This window comes from Labeo rohita, chromosome 12 (genome assembly GCF_022985175.1).
Source record: "Labeo rohita strain BAU-BD-2019 chromosome 12, IGBB_LRoh.1.0, whole genome shotgun sequence".
In the NCBI taxonomy this organism is placed as follows: domain Eukaryota; kingdom Metazoa; phylum Chordata; class Actinopteri; order Cypriniformes; family Cyprinidae; genus Labeo; species Labeo rohita.
The window spans coordinates 26,509,975-26,523,110 of record NC_066880.1 but is presented as its reverse complement, the minus strand read 5'-3'; the positions used below and the strand labels follow the sequence as shown (position 1 = coordinate 26,523,110).

At 34.3% G+C, this 13,136-nt stretch overlaps 1 protein-coding gene across 6 annotated transcripts in view; it reads left to right on the top strand.

Annotated features, from left to right (window-relative positions):
* Nucleotides 1-13,136, top strand: part of plce1 (phospholipase C, epsilon 1) — a 91,629-nt gene that overhangs the window by 31,815 nt on the left and 46,678 nt on the right. For all 6 annotated transcript variants that reach the window (XM_051124086.1, XM_051124080.1, XM_051124079.1 and 3 more), the window contains exon 3: nucleotides 9,934-10,180. In XM_051124086.1, coding sequence (XP_050980043.1) covers nucleotides 9,934-10,180 — 247 coding nt within the window. The remainder of the gene's footprint in view (nucleotides 1-9,933; nucleotides 10,181-13,136) is intronic.

Genomic DNA, 13,136 nt, shown 5'->3' with positions numbered 1-13,136 from the left:
TCAAACTGTCACATTAGTTTAGTCCGCTTTCAATGCAGAGGCAAAGTAAGGGCCCTGATATACTCTAAAACTGTTAGTGAAGATCCCAATGCCATCCACACTGCTGAGAGCAACATTTAGGTCAATATGTAAATATGTGCTGTGTGTTTTCTCAATAGCAAAATAAACACACCACAAATGACAGGTGAGAAAAGGGCAGTTAAGAAAGCATCTGATTATAGCGATGTGGAAATGTTTGCATCAATTCTGCAATTTGGCACTTTAGTCAAGTTAAATAATGTTTATTCATATAGTGCTTTATGTAATAGATTGCTTTAAAGCAAGCAGCTTTACAGTATCAAACAAGAAAAACATATTTTGTTTGAAATGACGTCACAGCAGTTTGTTCATTGATTTTGCTTGAACAAGGCACTCTTGTAACATATCTATATTTGATCTTAAGTTTGATTTATTTAGTTCTGTTGTTGTTTTGTTTCTGTTTTTTTTTTTTGTGTTTGTCTTTTTTTTTTTTTTTTTTTTTGTGGTGTTTTGTGTTACTCTGTTTAGTCTTGTTTTTTAGCTTTTGTTTTGTCATCTTGTGGTGTTTTGTTGTTGCATCTTTTTTGTTTGTTGTTTTGTGATGTTTTTACTGGTTCTGTTGTCATTTTGTTTTGTGTGTGTTGTTTTGTTGTGTTGCATCTTTTATATGCGTGTTTTATTTATTTGTTATAATAGCATTTATTCATTCATTCATTCATTCATTTATAAATAATCTATTTTAGTTATAAACATTTATTTCCCTTTTTTGTTGTTTTGTGGTGTTTTGTTTTACTTTGTCATGTTGTTTTTTTTTTTGCCATTTTATTTTGTTTTGTCTTTTTTGTTTGTTGAGTTTTTGTTGTTTTCTTTTTTCTTTTTATTGTTTTTTTGTTTTTGTGGTGTTTTTTACTTGTTTTTTTTTTGTTGTCATTTTGTGTTTTGTGTTGTCTTTTTTGTTTGTTGTTTTGTTTTTACATTTTTGTTTTGTTGTCTTGTTTTTTGTTTATGTTTTGCTTTGTCTTTTTTTTTTTTGTATCTTTTGTTTGTGTGTTTTTTTGTTTGTTTGTTTTTTGAGAGATGTACAAAATAGTCCTAAATAACAGTGTCAGCATCTGCAATTAAAAAATCCATAGTCATATCTCCCACCAGATACATGCATATCTCACATACACACTGGTCCCGATTTGGCTCCTCTTCACTGTAACCTTAGACCACCCTGCTTATGCTTCAAAATGCTACAAACTCGCTCCAGCTGAACCTCTTCACCTAGCCTGTCTGTGACAGCTGCAGCGATTGGGTCACATGAGACCTTGCTCTCAGTGTGCTAGAAGGATCCTCAGGTCACCCCGTATCAACCCTGAGGATCCGTGCTGAGTCATTATGCCCAAGGGCAGCTCTGACAGCAAGCTCTCTTGGTGAATAAATCAAGCCCACTTCCAGTCAATAGCAACACTGACAGTTTGCGCTTCATTGGTGGTATATTAATGCACAGCGTTACAGTTAAGGCGAGATACGGGATGTGATGGGCTGCGGAGTAAATACACTGATTAGATGTGTGTCAGGTGCGCCGTGTCACTGTTGTCAGGGGCTTTTTACAGAGTGGGTACAGAACAAATGAAAAGAGGGCTTGATTAATGTGCAAATTCAGCTTTATCATGCAAATGAAATGTTCAGTCAGCTGAATTAGATTTTAGATGGGGTGAAAGGAGACAGCATCTTGTGCTTAAAGGGTTGTAGCCCTTTATCCAATACATTGCTTAAAGGGATAGTCATCCAAAATTACAATTCTGCCATTACTTACACTACACACATCTCTATGTAGCGCAAAACTATTTTGTGTTATTGTGGTATATTGTTTTACGTTTCATTTGGTTGCCTTGTTTTGTTGTGTTGTCATTTTGTGCTTCTTCCTTTGTTTGTTCTTTTGTTATGTTGTTTTTTCTTTTTTGTTGTTTTTGTGGTGTTTTTTTTTTTTTTTTTGCTTTGTCATGTTGTTTTGTTGTGTTGTATCTTTTTTGTTGTTTTGTTTTTGTTGTATCATTTTGTTTTGTCTTTTTTTTTTGTTGTTGTTTCTGTGTTGTTTTGTTTTACTTTTTTGTTTGTTGTTTTGTTTTGTGTTGTCGTCTTTGTTTGTTGTTTTCTTTTTTGTTTTTGTGATGTTTTTTTTTTTTTTTTTTTTTTACTTTTTATTATTAACTTATTAACTTCTTTTGTTTTGTTGTCATTTTGTGGTGTTGTGCTGAGTCTTTTTGTTAAATTTTATTTTTCCATTTTTGTGGTGTTTTGTTTTTTTTGTTGTCGTTTTGTTTTGTGGTATTTTGTTTTTTCCTCTGTTGTTTTATTTGTTTTTTCCGATTTTTTTTTTTTTTTTTTTTTTTTTTTTTTTTTTTGTTGTTGTTGTTTGTTTTTGTTGTTGTTTTTTTTTGTTTTTGTGGTGTTTTGTTTTACTTTGTCATTTTTTGTTTTGTCTTTTTTGTTTGTGTTTTTCTTGTTTTCTTTTTCTTTTTTGTTGTTTTTTTTTTTTTTTTTTTTTTTTGTTGTCATTTTGTTTTGTGTGGTGTCTTGTTTGTTGTTTTGTTTTTCCATTTTTCTGGTGGTGTTTTGTGATGTCATTTTGTTGTCTTGGTTTTTGTTTTTGTTTTGCTTTGTCTTTTTTTGTGTTGTGTCTTGTTTGTTTGTTTGTTTGTTTTTTTTAGCATTTCTTACTGTTTTTGTGGTGTTTTGTTGTCATTGTGTTTTGTTTATGGTGTTTTGTTTTGTTTTTAATTTTTTCTTTTGTTTTGGTGGGTTTTTTTTTGTTTTCTGTTTGTGGTATGTCTTTTGTTGCATTTTTATTTTTATTGTTTTCTTTATTTTGTTGTGATCTGTGTTTTGAGACATTTTAAAGAATCTAAACGCAGCTTTTTCATAAAAACAAATTAAGTTACAATTGGGGGATATTCAGTAATTGTCAGAGATTGTCATATTGCAAGAAGTCACATCATCCCCTTAATTTCTTTTACAACAGGCTTCCATACAGAACTAGTTTGAAATGAGAACATTATGCAATTATATTTTCATAGTTGTTGTGCACCCTTCAGTTTGGCATGCGTTTGAAGGCAGCAGGGACTGGATGTGCTGAGTACTGTACTCAGCTGCTGTGTGTCAGTCATTCTCAAGGTATTCCGGCCCTTCCTGCGTGTCTGCGGCCTCAGAGCCCGAGTGAGACACACTGACCCTCCCAGCTAGAGTTTCAGCCCTTGTGCTGGACGTTCATGCAGGGACTCTCTCTACAAAGCACTTGGTAGATTAGTGGCTATCGAGAGCCCAGAACATCAAGACGAGGGTCAACGACAAAGCTTTGACAGACAGAGAGCCGAGAGGCCCAAAGTGAGTGAACGGGATTCTCATGGCCTGCGTAATGAATGTTTTTTTCAGTGAAATCTAATTTAGATAATCTTGACATAATGACATCAGACACTGAAGTGATTTCATTTAGGTCCCGGTTAACATGATAATAACACAACTGAATTTGACACATTGATGGTTTGTTTGAAACCGGTGTTATATTACACTTTACGAAAATGTTACAGAAAAAAGCTTAGTTCTGCCCAGAGACTGTCACCACCTCCATCTTCACAGGGCAGTTAGAGGTGACTCACACACCTGCTAGCTGTGGTCAGATGGGGACATGCCAATGAGAGAGAGTCAGCGCTTGAGCATTAATGTCAGTGAAAGGATTGAGAAACATGTCATACTTTGAAATGGTTTCTAGAGCCAGACACGTTCTGCAGCACTGAAGCATGCCAGGTTATTACTTTCCTAAGCTGAGTTTTAACGTGACCCAGCTAGCAACCATTTGGAAATGTTCTAGTAACCACTCAGATCATCCGCCTAAAAAGATCTAGTAGAAAAAGCTAGAACAGGAAGACAGGGCTGGATGTATCAAGCAGCCCCGCCCCCTTTTCTTTAAACCACCAATAGCTTTCCATTTATATCACAGCTTGGACCAGAGCTGTTGACCTCGGTAAAGCCACATTTGACAATGTATGACAGCCACAATATCATTCTGTGCAGAAATCTAATGGGTGCGATACGTTTAGTGGTCTGCATTGATTCATGCACGCATGGACCGGAGCAGACTGTGTGCACGCTGCGGTGGTTCACGTGACTCAAAACCAGACTACTTTTGCCCCAACTGAAAGCATATTTACACTTCTTTTTTTTTTTTTTTCTTTTGTCATTTAATTTTGTCTGTGTTGTCTTTTTCATTTGTTTTGTTGTGTTCTTTTGTTTTACTTTTTTTTTTGTTGTTTTGTGTTGTTTTGTTTTGTTTTGTTCTACTTTTAGTTGTCTTGTTTTTTTTGTTTGTTGTTTTGTTTTCCATTTTTTGTTGTTTTGTTTTACTTCATTTTGTTTTTTTTGTTGTAGTTTGTTCTGTTTTGTTGTTGTCTTTCATTTGTTTCTTTGTTTTTAATTTTTAGTTGTTTTGTGGCAGTTGTTTTTTTTTTTTTTTTTTTTTTTTTTTTTACTTTAGTTGTCTCGTTTTGTTTTTGTTTTGTTGTTTTGTGTTTTGTTGTTTTTGTTGTTTTGTTTTACTTCATTTTGTTTTGTTGTCTTGTTTTTGTTTTGTTGTCATTTTGTTTTGTTGTGTTGTGTCTTTCATTTGTTTTTTGCTGTGTTTTGTTTTTTAATTTTTGGTTCTTTTTAGTGGTTTTGTTTTACTTTTTGTTGTCTTGTTTTTTTGTTTTGTTGTCTTTTTGTGTTTTGTTAATTTTTTTGTTGTGTCGTTTCGTTTGTGTTTTTTTTTTTTTTTTTTTTTTTTTTTTTTTTGCATGTGCTTTTTTGTTTTGTGTTGTTGTGTTGTCTGTTTGTGTTATATCTTATGTTTTGGTTTTTTTGTTGTCTCAATGTTTAAAACAAATATCTGTCAGTGGGGTATAAGAACTTGTTTTTGCTTTGAATTAAGCAGATATTTGTTGTTCTTGTGATCATAAACTCCCTTCATTTGGATATGTTTCTCAGGAAACAAGACGACTTATCGTACAACATTTTGCTTTCAAGTAAATGCACCATTATGCACGATTTAAGAATCGTTTAGACATTTGCAGAATGGAAACAGGACAGAATTACTTTTTTGCAGTGAGATTAGAAGGTACAGTAAAACCTATTTCCATGTTCTAGTGTTTGGGATCAGAGCTATTCAATCCACAAGTTATTTTGTTAAGCTATTTTTTTTTAAAGTATAAGATCTGTTAGAAACTAATTATGTTTTCTTCAATTTAGTTTTTACATTTTCTTTTCTTTTCTTTTTTTTTTTTTTTTTGCTCTTAAAACATTTTTAATGTACCATCATAAAGCCTGCAGAAACTCTGTAAGAAAAAAACAGTCATTTTAAGAACTGAAAGGTTCTTTGAAGAACCAAAAAATGGTTATTCTGTAGCATCACTGCAAAACCCCCCTTTTGAAACGTTTATTTTTAAGAGTGTGGCAGCAGCTTTTGCATTGAGAAATGCCACTCTTTGAGAACCGTCTCTAGTTTGCGTCTGTGCTGTCGAATTTGAAACCAAAAAGAATGAGTGTCAGACTTCAGGCGGCTGGTGAACGTGCAGATTTTAGTCCCTAAGGTCCAGTTTAAGATCTGACAAATGCAGACTTCGCTTTTATCATGAGCAGAGCAGGAAACCCATCCCATTAAAGAGTAATTATAAAGGACCACGGCTGTACGGCTCAGGGAGGGGCTTCTGAGGACTGCCAATTCTGCAAAATCATTTTTCAGATAAGGAGACGGTTTGCTTAGTGCTGTAGTTTAACGTTCGGAAACAATGAGGCCCTTTGTACAGGTGCAGTCCTTGAAGTCCTGCGTGTTTGCACAGTTTGTACATCAATCAGATAACAGCCTTAGTACAGTATTCTTTCATGCACATTCTAAGTATATTAACCAGCTTGTAATGCAAATAATATGTAAAGAATTAAGTTATTGGAACGAATGTAGGTCCTAAGTTTATAAACAAGTTGTAAAAAATGTGGTGAAGTGATCAACAAAGTACTTCACAGACGTACAGTTACAGAATCAACAGCACTGTGGTGTAACTTATGATAATGTGCTGTGACCATGTAAGTCCATTGGTTATCTGGGCTCTAAATAATGTTGACTCATGTATTGACTAATCAAAGTGACATGAAATATTTCGAGACCAAGTGTCGTAATTGTTCGGCAGCAACTCAAAAATGTGTTTGCCTTCGCTTTTAAGCATACTGTGATGACATGTTCTTTTCTTAAGTATACTAAAGCAGGCTTTCTTTTGTTGATTAAAACCTCATAAACACGAGCCCTGACAGTTTCAAAGGAGCGTAGCCTCATTATGTAAGTACTCATCTTGATTTTTTTTTTTTTTGCTGTATTCTCTTTGTTTGAAGTGAGAAAAAATGAGAAACAGCAATTGACTTGCTAAGCACTATCAAGAATCTTTCATCCTGGTTGCCGTGGCAATAAGCTCCTTTATCCTCGGTGGCGAGCGCAACACTCTGTGTGTCCAATTAGAGATGTTACTCATCTCTCCTTTGAAATATTGCATCTGCTGACTATTTTTTTTCTAGGGTAGTTGACAGTGCAGTTTACTCACAAAAATGGGATTCAATTTTAAAAAATGTAATTGAATTTTTCTTCCTGACAAAATATGTTGTAAATTATTTCTGAAGGATCATGTGACACTGAAAACTGGAGTAATGGCTGCTGAAAATTCAGCTTTGCATTGCAGGAATAAATTACGTTTGAAAATGTATTGAAATGTAACTTTACAAAATAATAATACAAAAATAATATTACTATTTTTTTATTATTATTTTATGCATAAGAAACATCTTTTTCAACCCCAACCTTGTGAATGGTATGGAAGCCCGTTTCCGCCACTGAATACATTTTTTTAAAAAATTATTGCAACTTTTTATCTCACAATTCTGACTTTTTTCTCAAAATTGCGAGATACAAACTTACAATTCTGACTTTTTTTCTCAGAATTGTGAGATATAAACTCACAATTGCAAGTTATATAGTCAGAATTGCGAGATATAAACTCACAGTTGCGAGATATAAAGTCAGAAGTGCAAGATATAAAGATGCAAATGTGAGAAATAAAGTCAGAATTGCGAGACTTTTTTTCCCGCAATTGTGAGTTATAAAGTCCGGTTCTGAGGAGAAAAAAAAAAGACTGATATGTTTACAGAATTGCGAGTTTATATCTCACAATTCTGACTTCATTTCTCAGAATTGCGAATTTATATCTCGGAATTCTGACTTTTGGCGGAAATGGGCTTCCATAGAGTGGTTATGTGTAAAAATTAAAAAGTAAAAATCAAAAAACCTTACTATAAAAGCTTATTTTACCACAAAATTGATCTTCCTGTGATTCGCACGTGCTTCTTTCTGGTTTTGTTCTTACATTATAAACACAATCTAAGTGAAAGGTCTTGAAGGTTCTGTGCTTCGCTCTGCTTTAGCTCAAAGCACCTGCTATTCGCCTGTGTCACGTTGCATCGCCGCTGAATCCATTTATCCAATGAGAGTGGTTTAATTCTCATCAGAGCCAGCGCCGTTTGGGGAGAGAGGTGGCAAAGGAGCTGGGTCAATCGTTTCAGAGGAAGGGCACAGACAACAGCTGTAATGACTTTCCAGGAAGCAGCTGGCAGAAATGCTGTCTGGGATCTGTAATGGTAAAATAATGGCTGCTCGATGCAGAGAGAGGAGATGTGCACTACGTCAAAGATAGGAGTACAACCCCCAAATCGGTGCTCTTTCTCAATAAGGACAAGTTTGATTGCAAGACCTGGGATTGTTGTTCTCCATTTCTCCTATTATTGGGCTGATCATACAGCAGTTACTAGTTCAGAAAAGAGATTTTTTTTTTGACTCATAGCCTCCTGTGGTTATCATTATTAAGGAACCTGCTATTGCTTCCTTGGGTTGTTCACATTGACAGCAATGAAATCACTGCGGGGGACCAAGTCAGAGATTATTACAGAAGCGAAGATGGCAGCCTTCATGTCTATTAAGGGTTGTATCGACTAGTCAGCCAGTATATAAGTTCTGCCACTAGTTAGTTAGTCCAGTAGTTCTTAACCAGATGGCCTCAGCAAACTTCCGGGGCCCCAATATGTCCTTAATTATTTAAAATTAGTACTATCAACATAGTCTTAACTAAAATGCTTTAAAATGAGACGCCTATTTGGCAATATTTCTTTGTTTAATATTAATTTGTTTTGTTATTCTTGTTTTTTTATATACAGTTGAAGTCAAAAGTTTACACACACCTTGCAGAATCTGCAAAATGTAATTTTATTTTTTTTTTTTTTACCAAAATAAGAGGGATCATACAAAATGCATGCTATTTTTTATTTAGTACTGACCTGAATAAGATATTTCACATAAAAGACATTTATAAGTAGAAAGAGAAAATAATAGTTCCATTTATAAAAAATGACCCTGTTCAAAAGTTTACATACGCTGGATTCGTAATATTGTGTTGTTATCTGAATGATCCACAACTGTGTTTTTTTTATTGATAGTTGTTCATAAGTCGCTTGTTAAACTGCCCGCTGTTCTTCAGAAAAATCCTTCAGGTCCCACAAATTCTTTGGCTTTTCAGCATTTTTGTGTATTTGAACCCTTTCCAACAATGACTGTATGATTTTGAGATCCATCTTTTCACACTGAGGACAACTGAGGGACTCATATGCAGCTATTACAGAAGGTTCAAATGCTCACTGATGCTCCAGGAGAAATGATGCATTAGAGCTGGGGGGTGAAAACTTTTTGAATTTGAAGATCAGGGTAAATTGAACTTATTTTGTCTTCTGGAAAACATAAGTAGCTTCTGAAGGGCAGTACTACATGGAAAAAAAAAAGATTTTTAGAGAATAAGAAAAAAATGAAGAATGAAGACAAAATCTTCATTCTGTTCAAAAGTTTTCACCCTCCAGCTCTTAATGCATTGTTTTTCCTTCTGGAGCATCAGTGAGCGTTTGAACCTTCTGTAATAGTTGCATATGAGTCCCTCAGTTGTCCTCAGTGTGAAAAGATGGGTCATAAAGTCATTGTTAGAAAATGTTCAAATACACAAAAATGCTGAAAAACCAAAGCATTTGTGGGATCTAAAGGACTTTCCTGAAGAACCGCAGGCAGTTTAACTGTTCAAGACAAACAAGAAAGTAATGAATTTGCTGTGGATCATTCAGGTAACAAGACAGTATTAAGAATCAAGTGTATTTAAACTTTAGAACAGGGTTATTTTTATAAAGTCAAATACTATTTTTCTCTTGTGGACTATATGTAAATGTATGTTATGTTAAATATCTTATTCAGCTCAGTATTAAAAAAAAATAACAGGCATTTTACGTGAATGATCCCTTACGTGAATGATCCCTCTTATTTTGGTAAAATAATGAACATTTTGCTGATTCTGCATGCATGTAAACTTTTTAACTTCAACTGTGTATAAGAAGTACTTAATTTGTTCCCTCATTTGAATTAAATTGTGGCCATGACTTAAGAATTTGTTTCTTGTTTTTTTAATCATAGCCACATTGTAGAAATTTTATTGTAAGAATCAAAATGAATCCACCATTTTTAAGCATTTGTTTGTTTTAAGAAAGCGAACAGTTTAAAGGTCTAACCCTAAAGATCAAAGTAAGCAATGCAGAATTGACAAATATCTTTTCTTGTAAAATGTGCAGTGTATTTGGTTAACATCGATGTTGTCACAAGTTTATTAATCAGTGCGAAAATTTCCTTGCGTCTCATTCCTTGTATTCATTGTTTTGGGCAAAGGGAGTGAAAAAAGGTTCACAACTTCTGGGTTCGACAACCTCAGACAGCATGTTCTCTGTTTAACAATACAAAAACATTAACAAACATGCATTGTGTTGTCTTTTCTACAGATTGACCATGTTGATCCAACCCTGAGTCCTGAGGTCTATCTCCTGCACCCGTCCAGAAAGCTGCTTGCCCAGGCTGTGTCATGGCCGCCGGTATCCCCATTGCAGAATAGATTCAGGGCCTGTCCTTCTAGAACCAGCATTGCAGCTCATCTGAGTGGGGCTCTGCTGGAGGCCACAGCTGCTCTCGGGGCCCGAAGTTCTCTGCCTGGCTTCACTGTTGGCTCCACAGGTCGAGCGATGCTGAAAGGTAAAGAAACCCACCATTTATGTTTTGTTGATGCTTTCTTCTGACATTTTTACGATTTAAAGGGACAGTTCACCCAAAAATGAAAATTGTGCCATTAATTACCCTCATGTCATACCAAACCTGTAGGACCTTCGTTTATTTTTGGAACACAAATTAAGATATTTTTGATAAAATCAGAGAGCTTGGACAGCAGTGGTACTACCATGTGCAAGGCCCAAAAAGGTAGTAAGGACATTATTAAAATAGTCCATGTGATATCAGTGGTTCAACTGTAATTTTATGCAGCTACGAGAATTTTTTTTGTGCGAAGAGAAAACAAAAATAATTTATAAAATAAATAATTTATTTTCTTCTGTGTTAGTCTCTGCTGTATGTTCACGAGAGTACAACAGTGCTGATAAACAACTCATGCATTGCTGTCTATGGAGAGTCAGAAAGCTCGCAGATTTCATCAAAAGTTTCTTAATTTGTGTTCAGAAGATGAACGAAGGTCTTACAGGTTTTGAATGACGTAAGGGTGAATAATTAATGACAGAATTTTTATTTTTGGGTGAACTATTCCTTTAAAGGTGGAATTCACCACTGACAAAATGAGCTTTTGATACAACTTGGCTGTCTATGCTGTTAAAAAACATTTATTTGGGGAATCTGTGCTACATGATTACAGAAAATGAAGTTATTTTTGACAAAAACTTGAACACCCAAAATGCATTTTTGATTTGGCCGATTTTTGGCTTTTTAAACAAAAGCTGATGGCTCCAGGGCTTTTGTTAATACTGCAGATGGAATTTTGCATTTTTGTATTTGGCAGGCTTTTGTTAACGAATGAACAGTGTTGGGAGTAACGCATTACAAAAGTAATAATATTACAGTAGTATATTACTTTTTGTTCTAACGCAGTAATATGACGTATTACTAATACAATTTTGGTAATATTATTACTTGTTACAATCTCAGTTACAACAACATATTTTAACTCAAAATTAAGCAGTGAATTTACCAACTTCGCAAAACAGCACCAGAGAAAAAAATCTGTGTGTAAAATAGTTTGTCTATTTCCTGTTGCTGGAATTCGATGGTTAAGATGACTGCCAAAACAGATTCTACATGTGTGAGACGGACACACTCTCGTTTTATTCATTTCATCAGAGAGAAAAATAAGAATGCATAATCAGTTGTAATCTATGTGCGACACCAAACTCTCAACAAGGAGAAATAGCACGAATAACTCCTGGAAACATCTGGGCGGTGGACGAGCGTGGACAAGCAACAAAATTTAAGTTAAACTAAAAATAACAAAATCTGTTTTTAGCAAATCATAGTCTATATATAAAATGAATAAATACACAAAAAATATTTAACTTAAATAGCCTAATTAACAGATTAACAAAACGAAAGGAAAGGATTAAGTGACATATGCTGCTGAGTTTGGTTCATGTTGTGTGGCACGGCGCTCAACGAAGTTCACGGAAAGAAAAATGAGATGACAGAGATAAAAGTAAACACACTGCTGCGTGAGAACAACGCATTTTCTTTCAGTTTTGCTTTAAATTAGCCTAATTTTTTTTGCCTTGTTTAGCAACTTATATATTTCGTTCTTGTTTTGTTCCAAAAACCATTTAAAATAGTCTATAGGCTAGGTATTGTGTTTATTGTTTGTACATTATAACATTTTGCTTTATTTACCAGCATTATTTATAAATGTAATAATTTTGTGCTTATCTGTGTTTAACCTAAACTAAGTAACATTAATGTAGACCTACATACCGGTAGCCTATCTAAATATGATTTTATGCTATATAGACCTACCTCATTACCCTCCACTGGATGTATAATGAGCAGCAATAAACTACATTTTGGCATTTTATAATGCCTACTCATACTTCTGTGGATATTTTGGTGAAAGTAACTCAAAAGTAGTGTAACATTACAATTCAGAGACAGTAATATTGTAATGTAACTAATTACTTTTAAAAGACAGTAACTACTAATACATAATGTATTACATTTTGGAAGTAACTTGCCCAACACTGTGAATAAACAGGGATATCTTGGTGCAGGTAATGCAGAGAAAGCATACAAATTGTTCATTTACACGTACTAGTGATATCATAACAATAAAAATCTGGTTGAAAATCATCAAACGTATTCTTTAAAGTTATGTAGGAAGTTAATATACTGTAATTGGTGTTGCATTTGATGTCTAGTCTGGTTATAATGATATCAACAAAATGAAACCGATTTAATTCCACTGCTTTGTCTCTTTTCTACAGTTATAAACATTGTAGCAAGACTAATGAAACTTTATTGAAAATTAATTAAACTGTTGGCAGTTTTTAATAGATGCTAATAGCCATAATGATAGATTCACATGCAACAAAGTGGCAGCTTATTGAGAAAATGGCACAGCAGTGACAAATCATATAGACACAACCACATGAATTAGCACAAAATGTGTCTAGACACAGAATTTGTATCCTTCCCGATGTGTAAGTACAGGTTATTTTATAGACATACTATAACTGCAAGGCATATAGTTAGTACAGCTGTAGTACTGTTGTTCAAGGATGTCATATTTGCATTTAAAACTCTTGAGTACCTTTAAAAAATTTTTAAAGGCACTAACCTGACAATTCCAGCAATCGGCTCTTCTTCAGAAGTGTTCATTGTGGCATCTGTCTGAGGCTGACACTAATTGCTGCTTGCTACACAACCACAACCAGTGTGGAACAATACTTTCTATTCAGGTTGAACAGATAAAAAAGATACATCTTTAAGGGTTTTTGTACTCCCATGTGGATGTTTTTTTCCTTATAGCTTTCCTTTGTGTCTTTGTGGATCCTCTGGATAGAATTACTGAGGATTTGGTTTGATTGGAATGGGTTTTTGCACATCAAGCCCACTAGTGTTGGCTTGGGACACTGGATTTAAGATTTTTTTTTATCAGCACACTGAT